This window comes from Carcharhinus amblyrhynchos, chromosome 10, assembly GCF_965287045.1.
Source record: "Carcharhinus amblyrhynchos chromosome 10, sCarAmb.v2.hapA, whole genome shotgun sequence".
Lineage (NCBI taxonomy): Eukaryota > Metazoa > Chordata > Chondrichthyes > Carcharhiniformes > Carcharhinidae > Carcharhinus > Carcharhinus amblyrhynchos.
Genome location: NC_137333.1, coordinates 43,071,400 through 43,095,793, shown reverse-complemented (window position 1 = coordinate 43,095,793; position 24,394 = coordinate 43,071,400). Strand labels below are relative to the sequence as shown.

Genomic DNA, 24,394 nt, shown 5'->3' with positions numbered 1-24,394 from the left:
CTGCATGTTCTCCCTGTGATTGCGTGTGTTTCCTCCGGGTGCTCTGGTTTCCTCCCACAGTCCAAAAGACGTGCTGGTTAGGTGCATTGGCCATACTAAATTCTCCCTCCATGCACCAAACAGGTGCCGGAGTGTGGCGACTGGGGGATTTTTCACAGTAATTTCATTGAAGTGTTAATGTATGCCTACTTGTGACACTAGTAAGTAAACTTTGAACTCATGGTAGCTACCTCCGTACTCTGCAAGGACACCATTATGCAGTGATGCACCCCTAAACAGAAACGGGTGATGGGGGGAGGCAGGTTCTGTTGGGATCAGTCATGAGGGAACAGGGGAGCTTCTTGAAAGATAGTTGTAGTCTCAGGTTTGGGACCGACAAGCCAGAGTGAAAGATTAAAAGCAACTTTGGAGCTTTGCGTGTTATGTTGAAGGCTATGCATGGCATGCATGTCCTACTTGTCCAGGGAGTGGCAAGGCTTGTGTGCTCATTTGGGATAAGGCACAGCTTGATGATAGAGTGACCTCATGGTTAGTGGCAACAAGCTTCTCTGGCTCAGTACTGTCCTGCAGATGGGATTGTTATGGTAAGGGAAGGCATCAGCAGCCTGGAGATCAGAAAATGTAATAAAACGGGAGGGTACCTGAAGGTCTTGGGGTTGCTCCTTGTATAAGAGAGTACACACATCTTCAAGACTCAGGAGGAGTGAGAGCTGCATGGACATATCTATACTGGGGAGGGCTGGAATGTTTTTTGCAATGATAATGGGATTCAGCGTTACTGCGGGAGGCTGGAGAATAACCGGAAGGAGCACTACCTGCACATTGAGGTCCCAGAAACATTGGAGGGATCTGAACCCTGCCTGGCCTCAAAATAAAAATCTTGAATCCATGAAATAATGGCACAGTTTGAAATCAAAACCTGAAAAGAATCTGCTCAGGAGAGGTCAGAGGCAGTGTGACAGGAATGCACTGTTGGTTTAAGGGGCCCTTTCATGGGGCACTTTTAATAAAACTTAGTCATAGCTTTGAAATAGTTGCAGAGCTGAGAGAAAAGATGCCTCTTGATGCACTGTCATGAGAGGCTTCACAGTGCAGTTTCTCCATTTCAGCATTGATAGAAATGTGATCATTGAAAATGAAGAAACCATTAATGAGGCAGATTCTCGATGAAATCCATGCCAATTGGTGAAAGGCTAATAGGCCAAAGGGCACCCAGTCATTCCTCAAATGCAAGTTAACCTTAATCAGTGTGCCAAATCAGAGGTTTTATTTTTCTATTTATTCATGGGATGTGAGCCTGCTGGCTGGGACAGCATTTGTGCCCATTCCTAATTGTTCTTGAACTGAGTGGCATCATCGTACTCGGTACAGTTGAGATTCATTGAGCGTGATAGGACTACTAGCACTTGGAAAAGTTCTGTGTGAGTGTTTGGAGGAAAGAGATTGAGAAGGGAAAGATCCTTTCTGTATAACAGGAGCTGAAATTTAGTTTTTAATCTCTAGGGGGGCAAATTAGCAATAGAGAAATCAGAGATGCGTTTGCATAGTTTTCAAAGGTCCAGCTTGGCAATTTTTTTATAGCAAAATTGAAGTGGTCTTGTGCAGATGATTACCATATATAATATTCAAAGAAAAGGCTTTTTTCCCAAAGATGCCAAAAGAATTAAAGCTTTTGTAAACAGTCCAAAATGGTGAATTGTCCATAAAAATATTGATTCACCCTCACAGTTGTATGAAAGGGTTCAGCTCTTTTTGTTTCACCAAGGTTATCAAAATTGGGAGCTGAGGGGGATAGGTTCGTGTACCAGTACAGCATGTCTGCTACTTGTTGGCATTTCCTAAATATTTGTATATCATACCTTTGTGTAGTTTGATTTTTTTTTTATGGCATGGATCAGGCCTTCAAGGATTGAGCTTGAAAGAGAATATGGAGCCACCTGGAAGTTTTGAAAAGATTTACAATGATGCTAAGAGTGCTTGGACGTACATGTCAGGAAAGGATCGACAGGCTGGCTTTCCTCGTGAGAAAGAGAGACTGAGGGTTGATCTAGTTAAGAACATAAGAAATAGGAGCAGGAGTAGGCCATCTAGCCCTTCGAGCCTGCCCCGCCATTCAATAAGATCATGGCTGATCTGTTGTGGCTCAGTTCCACTTTCCCGCCCTCTCCCCATAACCCTTAATCCCCTCTCTTATCAAGAACCCATCAACCCGCTTCTTAAAAATATTTAGCGAGGCAGCCTCCACCACTTCAACGGGCAGAGAATTCCAGAGATTCACCACCCTTTGAGTGAAGAAGTTCCTCCTCAACTCCGTTCTAAACCGCCTCCCCTTTATCTTGAGGCTGTGCCCCCTAGTCCTACTGTCTTTTTTGAGCGGGAAGAGTCTCTCCACCTCTATCCTATCCATCCCATTCATCATCTTATACGTCTCAATGAGATCTCCCCTCATTCTTCTAAACTCTAACGAGTACAAGCCCAGTTTATTCAGCCTCTCCTCATAGCTCAATCCCCTCAACTCCGGTATCAGCCTAGTAAACCTCCTCTGCACTCCCTCCAGGGCCAAAATATCCTTGCGCAGGTGCGGCGCCCAAAACTGCACACAGTACTCCAGCTGCGGCCTCACCAATGCCCTATACAGCTGCAGCAAGACCTCCCTACTTTTATATTCAATCCCCCTCGCTATGAAGGCCAGCATCCCATTTGCCTTCCTGACCACCTGCTGCACCTGCAAGCTGGGTTTTTGCGACTCATGCACAAGGACCCCGAGGTCCCTCTGCACCGTCGCCTGCTGCAGTTTTTCGCCACGTAAGTAATAGTCCTTCCTACCATTCTTCCTACCAAAGTGGACCACCTCACACTTGCCAACATTAAATTCCATTTGCCATTTCCTGGCCCATTCACCCAGCCTATCTAGATCCTTCTGCAGACTCTCCACACCCTCCGCACAATTTGCCTTTCCCCCAATCTTGGTGTCATCAGCAAATTTCGACACCCTGCACTCGGTTCCCTCCTCCAGATCATCTATATGTCTCTCTGCTCCTTCACTCGTCTGCTCCAGCAAACAATGGAAGGCTTCACCGTGTGAGCACCTGACAGTAAGAGGTCTTTAAAATTATAAAAGATTGATCAAGTCGATACAAAAGAGATATTTCATTTTGTGGGGAAGAGCATAACTAGAGATCACTTGCAGAAGAGAAGCAATCATTTATATCCAGTAGAGAATTCAGAAGAAACTTTTTTGCCTAAAGAGCAGTTAGAATGTTGAACTTGCCACCATGGGGAATTGTTAAAGCTAATAGTATGGATACATTTGAGGGGAAGCAAGGCAACCATTTGAGGGAGAAAGTAATAGGTGACTATGTTAGCAGATTTAGGTGTAGGAGGTTCTAGTGGAGCATGAATACTGATATGAACTGATTGGCCTATTTCAATGCCATATGTCCTATATAAAATAATTCTTGTTTGTTCGCAGCACTTATTTGGCTGCATTTGTTGCTCATAACTATCCTGTGATGGTGAGTCTTTTTTCTTGAAATGGCTGAGCTCCTTGTGATGGTGTTAAGTCAACTATTTGAAGAAATTGATCCAGTCATAATGGAAAAATGGCAATATAAGTCAAGATGGTATGACTTGGAGGTGATGTTCTCATGTTGACTTCGCTGGTGGAGAGAGGAGCTGTTGAAGTAACTTACAGGATTATTGCAGCATATCTCATAGATAGTATATACTGCAGCCACAGTATGCTGATGTGTGGAGTGAGAATAGAAATAAGACTCCTGGCAAGGATGCCATCAAGCAAATTGCTCTCCTGTATGGTGTCCTGTTTTATGCATCATTATAACTCTTCCCATCTAGGTGAGTAGTAATTACATCTCACTGTTAACGAGTCTTCAGGGTCCATTTGTTGCTCCACTCATTGCAGAATATGAAGCAGTTTATTTCACAATATTGATATGACTGATTCAGTTCAACTTCTAAGAAGTGGCCTCCAGGATATTGTGAACTTTGTAATAGTGGTAGTGTTGAAGGAAAAACAAGACCAATAAAGTTGCACCAGAGGATGGCATACTTTCCAGTGAGCATGAGCTAAAACCTGTATAGCAATGTAATTTTAGCATTGCACTCTTGTTTCATCCACGTATTTAAGTAAATGACATGGCGTTAATTGCTACAATGGGTGTTGGCATTTACAAGCTAAGTTGGGTGGTTTCTGAGGCTCATTTTGTGCAATTGATTTGGTAATTGTTTGGACCAAAAACAATTTAAAAAATTAATTGAAATATATAAATGAAAAGCCATGTCAGTACTTGCAAGCTGCCTCTACCAGGAACTCGTGCAAATTATCTCTTTCCACCCTAGCAGAATGTTGTACCTTTTTTCCAATGATTTGCACACAGATGTCTTGAGAGAAACATAGTCAGATCCCATCCACACATTTTGTTGGTTCTACCTAGAATAACTTGGGTGGTATAAGTTACTCCCTATGGGAGCAACAATGCAAACTATCAGTAGTTGCAATTAAAATTTTGGTGTTTCCATCTGGAGTGCATTGTTCAGTCTACCAAATCGCAATAATTGAAAGCCATGTTGGAAATCCCTGTCTGTGTCAGTTGACGTTAATGAACCTTTGAGATTTTTGTTAAATCATATTCTCTGCAGGTTTCCCAGCCTCATCCTATGTCAATGGTGCCAAGTTATCTGTAGAAGCCCTTTTATTGCTCCTTCAGTGGTTTAAATGTGGTTTGTTTAGTTTTACTCTGGGATGTTTATGACCCTGCATTGTTGGTAGGCAGGTCATGTGTTTTGGACAATTTGTTTTTCATAGTGAATTCAAGGTTTCATTTTCTGTTTTGACTGGCAGTTTGAGTTTTAGGGCATCAAGCTGAAAAGAAGTGTTTCGCTCTCCCCGTTTTGGAAACTCTGCTGGTTAGTTGAAAGCAAAGCGTCTTGCCTTATTGGAGTCGAACATCTGCTGTTGGTGGCTTGTTATGGAATTGCCAATGTTGGACTGGGGTAAACAAGTAAGAAGTCTCACAACAGCTGGTTAAAGTCCAACAGTTTATTTGGTAGCAAAAGCCACTAGCTTTCAGTGCCCTGCCCCTTTGTCAGGTGGCGACGCTTCGAAACCAAGTGACTTTTGCTATGTGTTGTGAGACTTTTTACTGTGTTGGTGGCTTGACCAGAGACACTCCCTGGTGTTCTGGGAAGCTGTTCTGATTTCAGACCGTGCTGAGTGTACCCAGAGCGCGGCTAGAAGTTACAAGCCTGAGAGTTCAGGCTTCAATTCTCCAACCAAAGGACTCAGTTCCAGTTTCACATGAACATTAAGTCTGTGCTCTATTAAGCCTGTGCAAAAAGTTATTTATGAGAAGTTTTGGTGGAGAGAGGACCTGTTGAAGTAACTTAGAGGATTATTGCAGCGTATCTCATAGATAATACATTCTGCACCCACAGTCTGCTGATTTGTGAAGTGAGAATAGTAATTAAGACTTCTGGCTAGGATACCATCAAGCAAATTGCTCTCTTGTATGAAATCCTGTTTCATGTGTTGTTGCAACTCTCCCCATCTTGTTTGTTAAATATTTGTTAAAGGTTATACATTATCATGGCAGTTTTGTTTCTGTTTGCAATTGATAAAAGTTATTGCTAATTTTCTTTCCAGACATATTAACTATGTTATAAACTTTGTTTGATAAAATGCTCTCTAATGGGTCAGTTGAATCATACCTGAGGTGAAACACATCATGCTTATCCTGGCCAAATTCAAAGTGCAAAGCATATGATTCAGGTGGGCTTCATAAAACACTGAAGTTTCTGACCTGAATTATAATACAGTGGATAAACATGTTGTGAAACGTGGTAAGGAAGCATGCAAATTAAACATCAAGATCTCACAGCTGCTCCATGCTGAGCTTGTGTCTTCTATCACTGAAGTCATGACTCCTGCAAATACCCTGTGAAAGATTACTACCCATCCTAACTTTCCAGTTTTTCCACAATTGCCACTCCCAATTTGGCTGTAAAGACCAAAGATATTTAGGGATGTTGCCACTTTCTGTTCCGGTCCACTAAGTATGCTGAATTAGTTCAATGAGTCAGCATACTTGCATTCCAACATGAATGTGCGCACGCTTTTCCATACATGTGTTCCAACCTGCCTGCGCTCAATATGTTCAATGTTAAAAGTATATGGATCCAGGAATTTTAATCAATTTCAAAAGTATCATTCAACCTCCTCGTGCTTTACACAGTAAAATGTTCTCCAGCTTACGGACAGACTTTGGAAACTGCCATTGCATTAACAAATAAGGTAGGATTGGGCATGAAAGTCAGCTTTGTCATTGGTCTGCAATTCACTTTGTAAAATCAAAGCTGATCTTTGCCTCTAGGCAAGCAACAGGAAAAAACCAAGTGGATCTTATTTTGTATCACAATTTGGTGATCTGTAACAGATGTGTAGGTGGATTGTGCGTTGGATGAGGTTGTGCATGAATTTGATTTTGGTCGGTTTGATCGAGGAGCTCAGCAATATTTACTGCCTGCTATATGGTGGCAATACCAAGTCCTGATAAGGATAGGTAATAACAAGAACTACTATTTATACAGCACTTAATAAAATACACCAAAGCTCTTCACAGGAGCATTAAGAAGATTTGATGAGCTATTAAAGCAGATGTTAGGACATCATCAAAAGCTTGAGGCTTTAACACAAACGCTACCTCCCTCTGTGTTTAATTTTTGAAAGTTAGGTGTGTTCAACAGACTGCCAACAGTAATGTCTACTTCAAAAAGACTGCTCAATTACATGACTACAGACAGTTGGGTAGCACAAAACTTAATATTTGCTGAAAAGAGACATGTTGCCAAAGCTTTTTGTTTTGCATTCTTCGGAACAAAAGCAAGAATACCAAATTTTGTACAATCACAGTTTAGACTGCAAGGGCAAAAGGTTCTGACTTGTTGGCAAGTCAACCCTGATTACAATCATAAAATCCCTGTAGTACAGAAGGAGAATATTTGGCCCATCGAGTATAGACCGACTCATCAACAAAGCATCTTACCCTGCACTAGTGCCGATAATCCTCCTAACCGCCACATCTTAGGAAATGTAAGGGACAATTTAGAATAGCCAATTAGCACCTAACATGCACATCTTTGGACTGTGGGGGGAAATCCAGATGACCCAGAGAAAACCCATGCAGACATGGAGAGAACATGCAGACAGTCGTCCAGGGCTGGAATCGAACCCGGGTCCCTGGCGCTGACAGGCAGCAGTGCTCGCCACTGTGTTGCCCCTCATGTTTTGATGTGTTGCCATGGAAAAAGCAGCAGTGAACCACCACCTTCCCAAGATTTCTGGTGCAGTTATATATCACTTTAAGTTGCCCCGCTTAACATAGTTTTGTTTTTAGCTATTTATTCTTTAGGGCCAGTGATTTCCATTGCCGTTTTTGTTTTTGCATTATTTGTGTGCATTGGTATTGGATCTGAGAGTTTGCCTCAGATGTTAGGAGGGTTGCCTGCAACCCCAGGAGTTGGCTTGGGAGCATAAGTGATTAGAAAACCTACTGACATGAATCTGCAGAGCTCTGGACAAAGAATACTAGAAACCTACCTGAAGGTGATTGGAGGGCTTAGGTAACCATCTGTTTTATAGATTAAATGTTTTCTTCAGTGAGTCATGAATGCTTAGTCAGCAAATCGTTTGTGTTTAGTTTCCCCAAGATGCAGAGATAAAAGGAGATGTGAACATAAAATGCAGCATTTTATGATTGAAAGATTACCAAAAGATTTTTGAAATGTATTTAGTTGTATGACTGGAAGAGCTGCAAAAGAAAGCAGAGGTTTCTGAACCTTGCGGATGAAAATATAGCAGAGATTTTCTTTGGCATTTAGGAAAAGGGTTAGAGGATCAAACCCAGGGCACCTCCTCAGCTTATATTGTAAAGATATAGAACATTCAAATTACACAGCCATTCGGCCTGTCATGCCTATGCCAGCTCTTTGAAATAACAATCAATTACATGTAGACCCCATATCCCTTCTCTTTCCCAGTAGATCGGTAATATTCTCCTATCAAGTATTCATGCAATTCCCCTTTGAAAGTTACCATTGAATCCACTTCCATTGGTAATTTCCAGAGGATAACTCAAGTGGTTTTAAACAAAAGTTTCATCATTTGGTGGTCCTTCCAATGGGGTTAAATCTGTGTCCTCAGATTTCTGACCCTCTACATTGGAAGCAATTTCTCTTTAACATAATAAATAATCAATTTGAACACTTCTATCAAATCTTCTAACTTTCTCTGCTCTGAGGGAAGAAAACTAGGGGTTCTCCAGTCTCTCCACATAACTATAGTCTTCATCTTTCATCAGTCTTCATTGTAGACGATACAAGTAATATCCCAGAAGCAGCTATAAACCAGGAACTGTAAGGGAGGGGAAAATTACTTTCACCAGAGAAGTGGTACTGAGTAAATTGTGGAAGCTGCAGGCTGACAAGAACTTGGGTCCTGATTGACTTCATCTGAGCATCTTAAAAGAAGTGTTGAGTGAGATATTTGATATACTGGTTTTAATTATCCAAAACTACTTAGATTTGGGGAAGTCACCATTAGATTGGAAGGTAACAAATATAACTCAATATTCAAAATGGAAGGGAGACAAAAAAAACAGGAAACTACAGGCCACTGAGCTAACATCTGTTGTAGGGAAATGTTGGAAGATGTTATTAAAGAAGTTATAGCAGGGCAGTTGGATAAGCTCATGGTTATCAGGCAGACTCAACAAGATTTTGTGCAATGGGAATCATGTTTAACCAACTTAATGGAGTTCTTCGAAGAAATAACATGAGCTGTGGATAAAGGGTGGATGTACAATACATAGATTTCCAGAAGCAATAATAAAAACAATAATAACACATAGGGGTAACATATTGACATGGACAGAAGATTTGGCTGGAATCAGAGGGGTGGGCATAAATGAGTCAGGTTGGCAAGATGTACATGTGTGGGATCTCAACTGTTTACAATTTATATAAATGATTTGGATGAAGGGATTAAGGAATGGTTGCCAAATTTGCTGCTGATCAGATTGGTAGGAAAGTGAAGAGGACATGATGCTATAAGAAAGTATAGATAGGCTAAGTGAGTGGGAAAAGATCTGACAAAGAGTATAATATCGGAAAATGTGAAATTATCTAATTTGGCAGGAAGATTGAAAAAAAAAGCACATTATACAAATGATGAGAAATTGCAGAGCTGTTGTGCAGAGCATCGGGATGTTTGGTTCTCTGTGTGAAATGCCTGAGTGAATCTAATTCCACCTTTAACATTGATTCTGATGGTAACCCATGAAGCATTTTAAGTTGTTTCACTTAAAGTCATGATTTTCAGGAATGCAGCTACAATTTTTAATTGAGGGCTTATTGTAATACAAAAAATGGTACAAGGATTGAATATCTTTTTGTTGTAGAGAATGGGTCTCGCTTCTAGCAAGCGTAAGTATGCAATATTACAAGCTTGACTGATTGTTTTAAATTGTTGTTAGTGTAGATGTTGGAACACTCAGGATTTTCAGCAAGTGCTGCTCAATCATGGAATCACAATGTAACAGCTATTTTGTTTAAGGTTTTGCAAATGGGCTGGTCGAGTACTGCCTGTACTATGCCTATTATGAACATAAAAGAAATCTGGTTGACTCGATCAGCCAATTGTTGGGAAGTGTGACCAACATACTTGACATTATATTGGCACTGAAATTCTCTCACAATGTTATTCAGTTGTCCAGGCTTGTATTGGTGAGGGAAAGGCTATTGCAGAAGCAGGAGAAGATGAACTCTACACATGATTAGCATGCAGTTGCCCAGCTTACACGTGGGACAAAAGACTTGTTATTCATCCAGCAGAAAGGAGCCTTGTTCCCTGCAAAGGCGTCTTAAGGTTTGCAGTGGACTGAGATCATGTGAAGTCACAACATTTGTTGGAATGACATTGGGAAGAACCAACGTCAACTGAGGGAAATGACCAAATAAAGCACTCCATTGGTATTGAGAAACATTTGCGAGTAAGCTTTGAGTGGAATTGGGACACATTGCTGCTAGAAAGACGACCAACACAATGCAAATTGTAGGACACCCACAGGTCTACATTGAGTCAAGGACCAGAATAGTTATTCTAGATCTCAGAAGAGCTTTACTATTATGGGGTCTGGGCATAATGTCAACAATAAGCTTTAGTGACTAATAATGGATGAATGTCTAAATTTTATATGAATAGTGTTTACAGTAATTCTGTTCTCTTGTGTGTTTATTCTTTTGTAACGTCATTTTTAAGGGAAAGGGTTTGCTGAGATATTGCTTTAATGGAATATGTAAATAGTAAGTGTGTATTATCTCTAGTGTGCAGGAAGTAATGATTTGCATGTGGTAGGAATTTCCTAGTGAGATGTATCTATAGTATTCTGTTGTAACTTGTGTACATATAGTGTTGAGTTTTCAATTAAAATAACCCGAAGTTCCTGTTACCATTATTCAGTGTGTGATTGATAAGTTTGTGTGAAGAACTCTGTAACACAATAGTGTTCACCCATCAACCCTGTGCTAGGTGTTACATTGACTGTTGGTAGAGTAACATCATGATTTTTAAAATCCTTCCTTGCTTGCTGCTCCCATCCCACCCTGCTCTTACCTATACAAGCCTTGAAGATCACTGCACTTCTCCGATTCTGACCTCTTACTCATCCCCCATTTTATTTGCTGCAGAATTGGTATGCCTTTAGTTGCCTTGCCCAAAGCTACAGAATTGCCTCCCTAAACTCTTCCACTTTTTTCTCCTTCCTTAAAACTAAAATTTTTGACACAACGTTTGGTTGTCTGACCTATTATATCTTTGTGTAGCTTGGTGTCTCATTTTTGTGTGATAACGCACCTTGGAAGGTTTTACTATACTTAGTGCATTTAAGGGTATTTTTTAAAAGAAAGTTGCACATTGAAATATGAAGTAGCTGCAGTTGTAATGCTTTTGGTGTTTGGGGACTTAGTTGTTGAGATGCATGTGTCCTTGGTGTAGTTCATGTTCTGTGGTGTGCAAGTATTGGGCAAATGTTTTGGAGCAGATCTATTAAAATGTTGTAACACAACCACCTTCATCCTCAGCAGCCCTACTACCTAGTGGGACCACACATTGTGAAAATTCCATAATTCTAATGAGGATAATGGTGTGTAATCAATTTTTCAAGAGCTGCAGAATGATTAATCAAGCTTTACCTCAGTGGAAAGTTTATCTTTTTCTAAAAAAAAGGTTGAATAAAGTATAAATATTAACCTGATGCAGTGTTAGGGTTCATTTGTTTGTAATTTTACTGTGGTGAGCAGATAAGAAGGATGTGGAATGCTAAATTATTCTTAAAAAGAAATCCATCATTTAACAAATGCACATCTCTTTTGGATTACAGCATTCAAGATGATGAATCACAGCTCTGTGCAAAATTTAGTCACATAATCTGAACTCTTTAAATGCCCTATGTCCAACTCTCCCATTGAAATGCTGTTTGTTTATTTGTTCTTGGAATGTGGACAAGGTCACGTTTGTTGCCCTGAGGAGGTGATGAGCTGCCACTTTGATGCGTTGCAGTTCATCCAGTCAGTGCTGCCACAGCATGCCCTGTCTTTCCTGCTACTGCAAATCTGTTGTAGCAGTGAAAAAGATCCATAGGATCTGTTCAATTTGGTTTATGTGACTTAGCCCCAGCAAAATTGGGAATGTTTTGAACAACTGGAAAAGATTTGTTTAGGGACAAGTATGTACTGAAAGAATTGCATGCTGCTTAGAGGCAGTGGCTTCGGCATTGTGGGGCTGGGTTGATTTGGTTCTGGTTTTGGGAAACTGGGGAGGCGTTGACAGACAAAAATAGCCTGGAAGCTAGTAAAAAAGTGCTGAAGTGGTAGAAATAGATGAACATTGTTAGGTTTGCATTGTTAAAGATGCAGTTTTATTTTTTCACAAACAAAATTTAAATGGATTGTTCACGACCATAATAAAGTAAATTGTACATGGAAAGTGTAGGAGAGTAAGGTTCAAGGACCTCGTTTTGGTTTTTGTGTTTGCCTATGTTCTTGCATCTTTCTATGGATGGTTGCATTGAACCTATCCAAGTTGAAGGGAAAATCAGGCTTGGGGGAACAACAGGGAAAAAAATGGCTCAAGTATGACAACTGTAAAATACGCCAACATTTTGGATTCTTTGTTGAGAACAATTTAAAATGTTTCTAAAATTGATACTAAAACTATAATAAGAAGACAAACTGGGCAATTCATTTTAACAATTAGTTGTTTCTTGGCCTTTCATTATATATTACAAACAACAGAAATGATTTACATTGCTTAAAAATTTGGAAGTGGTTTAAAACCTTTTTTGCACCTATGGGTGTGTTCATGTCTACTTGCTGCTTTCTCACCAGATCTTGTATTTGATTTTTTTTTCCATGGAGGCTTGGTAGAAATTTTTCTTCCACATGAACCAGTTTTCTGATGAACCCATCAATTGGAAGTCCATACTGTATATGTGGCTTTCTGTATGAACTTCTTTGTTTTATTCTTGAAAGTGTTTTGATGGCTCAGGGCTGACAAAACTAGGCTGATTTCTTTGTCCTGACAGTATTTTGAGGCCTGTACTAATCTACAGGTAAAGAGAGAACTGTAGACCCATACTGTAGTTGGGCAAAAAAAAAATTGTCTATTTTGATTTTAAAGTGGGAAATGACCACACTGATTTTCCTTTTTCTCTTTTTACCATAGTCACATCGAACAGACAACAACATGGCAAGATCCAAGGAAACCCATGTCTGTGTTAAATTCAACTACTCCTTCCAGCCCAGTGTCTCTGCAGCAGAGCCTAATGAACACAACAACTTCAGGTAAGCGGAGAGAGAAGCAGTGTCGGAAAGAGTGGGTGGATAAAGTAATAAATAAAATGAAGGGAGAAGCAACACTTGCAAATGATTTTTATTGGAGCAGTTGTAGCATTCAATTTTCAATTTTTATAAGCTTGCATGGTAAAAGGCTTTGTTTTGCCTATTTGAGCACTTATTAGAATGCCAACCTTCTAGTCTTCCTAAGTTTGGGGTTGCTGTAAAGAGAACCTAGCCTATTCTGTATCTAGTTTAATAGTGAATGGATGTGCTTAAACTTTAATGATGTGTCTATTTGAAGTGTTTATATTAAAAAAAATTACTTCTGTCATTCAGCACATTGCTTGTGTCTAGAGAGAGAGGTCTTAATACTGCCCTGAAAAAGGGTCACCAGCTTGGTAGTTATGGGTGGAATTTAATCTGACAAGTATGGCATAAGAGGTATATTGATGGAATATTAATGATCATTGGCTTAAAGATGCACTTTTCCCTATAATATGCCGATACAAATACAGAACATGGGTTTTTTCAACAAGAAAGCCGAAGCTTTGCAAGTGCTTCATAGGATTTCATAAACTTTTTGTTTTGGAGCTACAGCTTTCCATTCTTCGGTCACAAAATAACTCTCCTTTCAACAGGCACAGATTTCTATTCTGGACCACTGATTGTGTCTATGAATGATTATCAACAGGGTTAAAGAAGTGGTGTTCAAATTTGCAGCTAAAACTATAATGGAAGGCTTGTAATGGGAATGATCGGGAGAGTATAGGGCACTGGTGAGGCCGCAGCTGGAGTACTGTGTGCAGTTTTGGGCGCCGCACACACTAGGATATTTTGGCCTTGGAGGGAGTGCAGAGGAGGTTTACTGGGCTGATTCCGGAGTTGAGGGGGTTGAACTACGAGGAGAGGCTGAATAAACTAGGCTTGTACTCGTTAGAGTTTAGAAGAATGAGGGGAGATCTCATTGAGACATATAAGATGTTGAATGGGATGGATAGGATAGAGGTGGAGAGGCTCATCCCGCTCAGAAAGGACGGTAGGACTAGAGGGCACAGCCTCAAGATAAAGGGGGGGCAGTTTAGAATGGAGTTGAGGAGGAACTTCTTCACTCAAAGGGTGGTGAATCTCTGGAATTCTCTGCCCGTTGAAGTGGTGGAGGCTGCCTCGCTCAATATTTTTAAGAAGCGGGTTGATAGGTTTTTGATAGGCAAGGGGATTAAGGGTTATGGGGAGAGGGCAGGAATGTGGAACTGAGCCACGACAGATCAGCCATGATCTTATTGAATGGCGGGGCAGGCTCGAGGGGCTCGATGGCCTACTCCTGCTCCTAGTTCTTATGTTCTTAGTTCAGGGTGATGCTGGCAAGATGATGGAATGGGTAAAATAAAGGCAGATGACACTCTGATCTGGTATACTATTCTAAAGCAAAAAAACCCATTTGGCTAGGAAAGTTAGGTGATGTGGAAGAACCAAGGCATTTGAGGGTTTCGGTTTGCAAGACATGAAAATCAGCATGTCAAGTGGATGAGCCCCAAAAAACCAATGGTATAAGATAGGTGAGGAATACAAAAATCGAAATATAATTCATCTATTTAAAAGCACAGCAAGACCAATAGTTGGAGCGCTGTGCGTAACTTTGGCCTCCACACCGTAGGGAGATGGTAGTAATGGGATAGCACGCATTTACTAGGGCACAACCTTGTATGAAAAAATTCAAATACAAAAGCACACGAAATATTGAATCTATTTTGATCAGAACAGATGAAATTATTGTGTCATTTCAAGGTACTTAAATTTATGAAGGAATAGAATATATGGGAGTCGGATGGATTCCAGTGAGTGGGGGATCTAGAAGAAAGGGGTATGGATATAAGATTAAATAGAAGAGATTTAGCACAGAGGGCAAGATAAATATATTTTGCAGTGATTTGAGGCTGTAGAAGGTCAGAATTGGTGATTGAAGCAGAGTCTGTGCCCATATATAACAACAAGTTTGATAAATAAAAATTAATGTAAAGGGTATGGGGACAGGGGATGAAAACAACATGGACTGGCAGTGGGTGGGCTGAGTGGTCACCCATGTTGTCATTTTGAAATATTCCATGCAAGTAATTCAGTTTTCAATCAAAAAAGTTCTGAGATCTGGCTTTGATTTTTTTAAAAAAAAGTTTTGGTGTCTGTTTTCAAGGGAAGGTTGTGAATTCTGTTCATGACTGACATTTGTTTGTGTGTTGGTTTTATGTACTTATCTGTGCATATTGTTATTCACCTTGAAGGAACCAGCACTTAATTAACATTTTAACAACTGGTATGCTGAATCAGATATAATGTTTTATCTTTTGCATGCGCTCAGTGTATTTCTCTTTTTTTTAAATGGCATTTGAAGCAGTTACCTTTTAGTTGTTTTTTTAGTTATGTAATTCAGCAAGTATTTCATTATATCATTGGCTCAATTCTCTCATTCACTAAAAGAACAATTGAAAGAAAATCTTTGAATTCAAGACTGTTGATTACAGAAAGGTTAATTAATTTGTAAACATAAGCAACTATTCAAATATCCACAAAATTGCATATACTTTTCATAAATGTTTGTAAAACATAAAAAATCCAGCTACAAAGAAAAACAGCATTGAATTACAGACAATTTGCCTATTCTATCTTGGCGCCCAAAAGCATACACAGATTGCAGACACTTCTGACTGCTCGTGGCTCACAGGATTTTTTTGTAGCAGTCAATATCTCCAACCATCTCCTCCTTCTTTCCCTGTCTCTCTCACCTGTTACAAACAGGAGAGTGGGAGAAATGTAAAAGAGCATAAACCTGTCTTAAGAGAGCATACAACGCTGATGTGTTTAAATGGCGCAGAACATCAGGTAATGGCAGATGGCATTGCCAGTCACTCTTGATCATTGTCACCTTATAAGCCAGTTTGCAACAAACTGCATGATTTGCATAAAGTTTGTAATGTTGTTCATGGTTCAAGAATATGATCACTTGTAAATCAGTTAGTTCAAAGTTTTCTGATTAAGTTGATTTTCTTCCCTGCTTTGATGTTCCTGATCCTGCATATGTATTAATTGATGCCACCAAAGCTGGGAGGTGATTGAGATACAGGCTGCTGTTGGAGAGTGGTAGAAAAGGTAGTTCCACATGTTTGTTGTGCAAAACGTGTAAGAGAACTATATCAGTTTATAAGTGTGAAGGTCAGTAATGAATCTGAAGACATGAGATAATTTTCGATGGCTGCTGCAGGGAGACAATTTTGCACAGCATTGGGTGAAGCCCCACTCAGTCACGGAGCCATCTAGTATAGTACAATGGTCAGAATTTTGGGAGCACTGTCTACGCCTGTAAGAATACTGATAATATTTCTAATAATTAGCTGTTCCATGCCTCAGTCCAAATAACCCTTCACCTACAGATCTGGATTTTCCTTCCCTGCTCCCTCTCAATCTCCTCAGAGTTGAATCTTCAACTTTTCTCTTTCCTGCTCCTTCGTGGTTTCATTATCCTCCAATCCATTGTGACAAGTTGATTTGGCTGCATTTTCCCACATGTTGCTAAGGAAGATTCTTAGCATAAAGAAGATGGTCTGTTGAGGAGACAGAACTCAGAACAGTGCTGGTTGGAGAGTAGTCAGCAAAGAGGAGAAATATAGCAGTATATTGGGGGTCAGTGTTGGGCATCATATAATCTTTGCAATGCAGGAGGAGGTCAATTGGTCCATTTAGTCTGCACCAAGTCTCTGGCAGATGGTTTACCTGAGCCAAGTCTCCTGTCCTATCCCCATAATCCCACATGTTTACCTTGCTAATGCCCCTAATTTACACATGTTGGTACACTAAGGGACAATTCAGCATAGCCAATCCATCTAACTCACACATGTTTTGACTGTGGGAGGAAAGCAGAGCACCCGGAGGAAAGCCAAGCAGACACGAACATTGAGCAAATTCCATATAATGGTCACCCCAAGGCTGGAATTGAACCAGGGCCCCTGGCACTGAGACATCAGTGCTAACTACTGTGCTGTCCTCTGTTTTCACAATGGGAGGAATGGAACTGTATAGAGATGCTGCACAATAGGTTCCCCTGTGCTCTTCCCCAGTATGTATTCATGACCACCTTCCTTCCCTATCTTAATTCTATAACTGGTGACTAACAACAACCCATGAAGCACATACTGAAGTCATATCTGAGCAATCCATTCTCCCATTTAATATTAAAGTTCTTGATTTCTCCCTCCAGACAGGAGTCTTTTCTCCTCCACCATCTTCAAGTGCCGGGTTTCAGATGTTTGAGAAGGGACAGGGAGGGAGGCAAAAGAGGTGGAGGAGTGGCACTGTTGACCAGAGACAGTGTCATGGCTGCAGAAAAGATGGACTTCATGGAGGGATTGTCTACAGAGTCTCTGTGGGTTCGGAACAGGAAGGGGCTATTAACTTTACTGTGTGTTTTCTATAGGCCGCCCAATAGTAACAGGCATGTTGAGGAGCAGATAGGGAAGCAGATGCTGAAAAGGTGTCATAATAACAGAGTTGTCGTGATGGGAGATTTTAATTTCCCAAATTTTGATTGGAATCTCCCTAGAGTAAGGGGTTTAGATGGGGGGGTGGAGTTTGTTAGACGTGTTCAAGAGGGTTTCCTGACACACTATGTGGATAAGCCTACAAGAGGAGAGGCTGTACTTGATTTGGTATTGGGAAGTGAGCCTGGACAGGTGTCAGATCTCTCAGTAAGAGAGCATTTTGGGAGAGAGATAGGATCAAACAAGCTAGAAAAGTGTTTATTTGGAGTAAGGGGAATTAATGAGGCTATCAGGCAGGAAATTAGAGGCTTAAATTAGAAAGAGGTTTTCTCAGGGAAATGTACAGAACAAATGTGGCAAATTTTCAGGGAATATTTGTCTGGAGTTCTGCATAGCAATGTTCCAAAGAGACAGGGAAGTTATGGTAAATTACAGGAACCGTGGTGTGAAAGCTGTAATGAACTTAGTCAAGAGGAAAAGAAAAGCTTACAAAAGGTTCAGGGAGCTAGGTAATGTTAGAGATCTAGAATAGTATACGGCTAGTAGGAAGGATCTTAAGAAGGAAATTAGGAGAGCCAGAAGGGGTCATGAGAAGGCCTTGGCAGGCAGGATTAAGGAAAACCCCAAGGCATTCTACAAGTATGTGAAGAGCAAGAGGATAAGACATAAAGGAATAGGACCTAATCAGGTGTGATGGTGGGAAAGTTTGTATAGAACGGGTAGAAATAGCAGAGGTACTCAATGAATTCTTTACTTCAGTATTCACAGTAGAAAAGGATCTTGGTGATGGTAGTGCAGACTTGCAGCGGACTGAAAAGCATGAGCATGTAGATATTAAGAAAGGGGATGCGCTGGAGCATTTGAAAAGCATCAAGTTAGATAAGTTGCCGGGACCGGATGGGATGTACCCCAGGCTACTGTGGGAGGCGAGGGAGGAGATTGCTGAGCCTCTGGCGATGATCTTTGCATCATCAATGGAGAGAGGTTCCAGAGGATTGTGGATGTGGTTCCTTTATTCAAGAAAGGAAGTAGACATAGCCCAGGAAATTATAGACCTGTGAATCTAACCTCAGTGGTTGGTAAGTTGATGGAGAAGATCCTGAGATTTATGAACATTTGGAGAGGTATAGTATGATCACGAATAGTCAGCATGGCTTTGTCAAAGGCAGATCATGCCTTACGAGCCTGATTGAATTTTTTGAGGATGTGTCCAAACACATTGATGAAGGAAGAGCAGTAGATGTAGTATGTATGGATTCAGCAAGATGTTTGATATGGTGCCCCATGCAAGGTTTATTGAGAAAGTGAGGGGGGCATGGGATCCAAGGGGACATTGCTTTGTGGATTCAGAACTGGCTTGCCCACAGAAGGCAAAGAGTGGTTGTAGATGGGTTTTCTCCTGCATGGAGGTCAGTCACCAGTGGAGTACCCCAGGGATCTGTTTTGGGACCCTTGCCCTTTGTGATTTTCATAAATGACCTGGATGAGTAAGTGGAAGGATGGGTTGGTAAGTTTGCTGATGACACAATGGTTGGAGGTGTTATGGATAATGTGGAGGGATATCAGAAGTTGCAGCAAGACGTTGATAGGATGCAAGACTGGGCGGAGAAGTGGCAGATGGAATTCAACCCAGATAAATGTGTGGTGATTCATTTTGGCAGGTCACATAGGATGACAGATTACAATATTAATGGTAAGACTTTTGGTAGTGTGGAAGATCAGAAGGATCTTGGGGTCCAGGTTCATGGGACGCTCAAAGCAGCTTCGCAGATTGAAGCTGTGGTTAAGGCGACGTATGGTGTACTGGCATTCATCAATCGAGGAATTGAGTTTAAGGGTTGGGAGATAATGTTGCAGCTGTATAAGACCCTGGTCAGACCCCACTTGGAGTACTGTACTCAGTTCTGGTCACTTCGTTACAGAAAGGATGTGGAAGCCATAGAAAGGGTGCAGTCAAGATTTACAATGATGTTGCCTGGATTGGGTGGCATACCTTATGAGGATAGGTTAAGTGAGCTAGGTCTTTTCTCCCTGGAGAGACAATGGATGAGGGGTGACTTGATAGAGGTATATAAGATGTTGAGAGGTATTAATTGAGTGGATGCTCAGACGCTTTTTCCCAGGGCTGAAATGGTTGCCACAAGAGGACACAGGTTTAGGGTGCTGGGGAGTAGGTACAGAGGAGATGTCTGGGGTAAGTTTTTCACTCGGTGGTGGGTGCGCAGAATCGGCTGCTGGCAGTGGTGGTGGAGGCGGATTCAATAGGATCTTTTAAGAGACTTTTAGATAAGTACATGGAACTTGGTAAGATAGAGGGTTATAGGTAAGCCTAATAGGTAGGGACATGTTCTGCACAATGTGTGGGCCAAAGGGCCTGTTTTGTGCTGCAGTTTTTCTATTTCTATTGAACAATATGCCAAGAATTTATAAACTAGAGTGAATGAACTATAGCCAGAGGGCAGGAAGGGTTAGATACGATGAAGCACCAGATAGCTTGCGAGTTGGAGTGGGAAATGTAGTTTATAAATTCTTGGCATATTGTTTCAAAAGATATGCAAGTGTATATCCATTGAAATAAACTACCTGAAAGAACATGGCTCATCAAATCCAGGATTCTGCAGCAAGGTTAACCTGAAATGTTAACACTTTCTTTCTGATCTGTTTGAGAATTCAGCATTTTCTGTTTTTATTCATCAAATACTTGCAAATTCCTGGGCTGCTTTCTGATAGTACACTCTTGGATCTTTCCAAGGCTGTAATATTCTTCCTGTATTGGGGTTCCCACACCTGCTGTACCATACAGAATAATAGCATCTCTAATGCATAGCGAATTAGTTGATCTTTGTGGGAATAGCACTTTTGCCTTCATGTTCCTGGGTGCTGAAGATGTAAAATTAATCGATGATCCTAATGTTTGAATGCTTAATGTTTGCACTGGCAGGGCAAACAGTCCAAAGTAATTGGTATAAAATCCCATTATCTGACATTACCTCAACAAGTTGTGGAAGCTGGATAATAACTTTCAAAAGGATATATAGTTGAAAAGGCCAAATTTGCAGGGCAGTGGAAAAGAACTGGAAGTGGTCTGAATCGGACATGGCGTTTGAAGAACTGGTACTGATGTGATGGACTGAATGTCGTCCTCCTATATTATGTGGTTCTTTGTCTATGAAAGTCCAGTAGTTTGCTGCTGCTTACTGTTTGAGCTCCCAAAAGGAGACTAGCCATTGGATAATGGCTATGGGCCAAGTGCTGGCAAGAGGGATTAGGTGGGCAGGTCAGGACACTTTATGCATTGGTGCAGACTTGATGGGCCAAAGGGCCTCTTCTGTGATAAGAAATGGGAAGTCTGTCATACTCCAAGTTGATTCTCTGTCTTCAAGAGGTTGGGAGATAATTGGAAAGGGGAATATGTCAATTTGTTTCTCTTACTTCAGAGATAAAAATAGAGTATGTTGACAATGTATATCTGATGTGTTCCCATTTTTAGAGAATATCAGATATCCGTGTTGATGCATTGAACTGAAGAGGCGCCGGAATATGGCGACTCGGAGAATTTCACAGTAACTTCATTGCAGTGTTAATGTAAGCCTTACTTGTGACTAATTATCTGTACCTCCATATCAATTTGATGTGACGTTTAATTGATAGTAATCCTTCAGCTATGAATATTTGAAATTAGCTTGAAAAATTGAGAATTTAAGATTTCTATACAAGAAAGATCGTCAAGAAAGATTTTTTAAAAATGGCAAATGTTTAATCACGTGTTTGGAGTTGGGATGCAGTGTGATGATTATAAAATCTAGCATGAAGTGAATCCATGTTTCTATATGGTTTACCTGGGCTGTCGCTTTCCTGCAGGATCTCAACTCTGCTGAAATTAAGAAATGGGTTAGTTCCCCACTGGTTCGACCAGAAAATTAAGGTTGACCATGGGCTGTTGTTCTTGCAACTCTTATGGGTCACATTGTGTTGTATTTCATGAAACACCTTAAGAGTAGGTCACTGGAGGTGAAATTTTTATATTTTGAAATTAAAAACTTGTGGCTCTGTATAGTCCTAATGAGCCTATCTAATGAGGAACTGAACCAGATGATGAGTTGACTGACAGTAATGGAGTTCCAACTGTCCTCTTCTCCCATTGGTTAGGATGACCATATCTGTATTGTTCCTTAATGTCCAGTGGATTTTGTTGCAAAGTGTACATGTGGACGTAAGGTGAGAATATAACTCGATTGAGAGTGTTACAGTAACATATACAGTGGGGTCCTCAATCGGTAGACTTGTGGATTTAAGTAACAAGTCTTGTATGTGTGTGCATGCATATAGATGCATACGTACCTATGTATCTGTGTACATTTATTCCACTGTTTAAAACAGGCAGCCGCTTAACAGCGAAAGAGCGATGATGGTTATCAATCGACAAATTAGTAACCATCGGCATGGTGGCACAGTGATTAGCACCGCTGCCTCATGGCGCCAGGGACTTAGGTTCAATTTTGGCCTCACATCACTATCTGTGTGGAGCTTACATTCTCCCTGTGTCTGCATGGGTTTCCTCTGGGTGCTCCAGTTTTATCCCACAGTCCGGATGTTGGCCATGCTAAAATTAATCGTAGTGTCGGGGGGATTAGCAGGGTAAATATGAGCGGTTACGAGAATATGGCCTGGATGGGATTGTGGTTGGTGCAGATTGGATGGGCCAATTGGCTGCCTCCTGCACTGTAGTGATTCTGTGAAACGAAAAATGCTGAAAATCTTGATTAAAAAATAGAAGATACTGAAAATGCTCAGTTGCTCTGGCAGCATCTGCAGAGAGAGAAACAGTTAATGTTTTAGATCTGTGACCTTTCATTAGAACTGGCAAAAGTTAGAAATATAATACTCCTTGCGGGGTGATGGTGAGAAGAGTAAAAGGGAAGTTCTTTTTGGGTAGAGGATAGGATATATTAAATGGCAAAGCATTTCATTATGGAGGAGAAAGAGTGTTAACGGGACAATCAAGATACAAAAGATGTAGATAGAAGAGGTGTGAATAGCAGGATGCTGAATAACTATCACCTGAGTGCAAAGGAAATGAGAGAAACAAGTGGGTTGTTGAATTCAGATGGGTCCAGAAGATGTAAAATGCCCAGTTGAAAGATGGGATGTGGCCCTCAAGCTTGCATCACACTTCATTGGAACACTGTGTAGCAGACCAAAGACATCAGAGTGGAAGCAAGGTGGAGCATTAAGTGACAGGTGGCTACACTTGGTCAGGCTTGCAGACTGAAAGAAGGTGTTCTATACAGTAGTCATCCATTCTCTGTATGGTCACCTTAATGTAGTGAAGACTGCATTATAAGAATGAGTCCACTCCATTAAATTGAAAGTACAACTAAGTGGGGCCTTGGGCAGTAAGAAAGGAGTAGGTTTAAAGTTTATTTATTAGTGTCACAAGTAGGCTTACGTTAACACTGCAATGAAATTACTGTGATACTACTCCTAGTTGCCACACTCTGGTCAATGTTCGGGTACACTGAGGGAGAATTTAGCATGGTCAATGTACCTAATCAACACGTCTTTAGGTAAAAGGGTGAGCATTGAAGTTCCTACATTTGCATGGAAAGATGTCATAAGAAAGGGAGGGGTTGTTGAGGGTGACTATGGAGTGGATCGGGGTGTTGTGAAGGGAATGGTCCCATTACAATGCTAAAAGGGGAGGGAAAGATGTCTTTGTGATGGCATCACACTGCGGCTGGCTAAAAAGGTGGTTGAACATAGAGGCTGTTGCAGTGGAAGATGAAGACAAAGGGAACTTGGTCATAGTTCTGGAAGAGGAAGGAAAGGATGAGCGCAGAAGGTGTGTGAAATAGACTGGGCCTGGTTGAGGGCTTTGTCCACCACTGTGGCCATGGTTGGGGGCATGGTGGGGTGGAATGCTGTTGAGGGAAGAGAGATTTATCTGAAGTGCTTGTATGGTCACATCAATTTCATTGTTCCTGGTTACGGTTGTTCAATGTTCCATTTGCTTTTGGTCAGAAACTGCAACATAAAGGTTCAATGACCGCTTTTGATTGTTAGCTTCCCTTTTCTTGCTGATCATTGTGGAATTTCATTTAATTAAACTCTGTCAGTAACAAATGATTTCAATTTGATCATGCCAATGGAACTAGTTACTGGCCATTCCATAGTTGCAGCATTCAAACTACAATTTGCAGGTGATCTCCATCTTGGTTCCTGGGCCGTTAGAATTACTTTCTCCAGATGGAGAAACTTAAACTTGAAGCTTGGAAGTGACCTGTTAGAATCTGTTGCACAGAAATGCATTTAGACTGACCAGTGGATTGTGTGTTGATGTAATTTGATTTACTTTCTGAAATTAAAATGGGAAGATATTCTCAGCTCACTGGTGTGGGTAATGAGAGTTTGTTTTATGTCACTTCCCAATATGGAGATATTTACAGCTCCTCCAGTTCTCCCTTATTCTTACAGCACTGGATGTCCTCTTATTTTATTATTTATTAATGAGTGAGCATTGTATTTTGGCAGCCCCAATGGGATATCCTGTATTTGATTTTTTTATCAAAGCTCCAGGGTCCTGGGTTCGATTCCTGGCTTGGGTCACTGTCTGTGTGGAGTTTGCACATTCTCCTCGTGTCTGCGTGGGTTTCCTCTGGGTACTCCGGTTTCCTCCCACGGTCCAAAGATGTGCGAGTTAGGTTGATTGGCCATTCTAAGAAATTGCCCCTTAGTATCCAGGGATGCGTAGGTTAGAGGGACTAGTGGGTATAATATAAGAACATAAGAACATAAGAAATAGGAGCAGGAGTAGGCCATCCAGCCCTTCGAGCCTGCCCCGCCATTCAATAAGATCATGGCTGATCTGTCGCTGCTCAGTTCCACTCAGGTAGGGCCTGGGTGGGATTGTGTTCGGTGCAGACTCGAGGGGCCGAAGGGCCTCTTTCTGCACTGTAGGG

At 41.0% G+C, this 24,394-nt stretch overlaps 1 protein-coding gene across 2 annotated transcripts in view; it reads left to right on the top strand.

The window, feature by feature from the left end:
- Positions 1–24,394, top strand: part of yap1 (Yes1 associated transcriptional regulator) — a 122,612-nt gene that overhangs the window by 59,648 nt on the left and 38,570 nt on the right. For both annotated transcript variants that reach the window (XM_080196937.1, XM_080196936.1), the window contains exon 2: positions 12,797–12,915. In XM_080196937.1, coding sequence (XP_080053063.1) covers positions 12,797–12,915 — 119 coding nt within the window. The remainder of the gene's footprint in view (positions 1–12,796; positions 12,916–24,394) is intronic.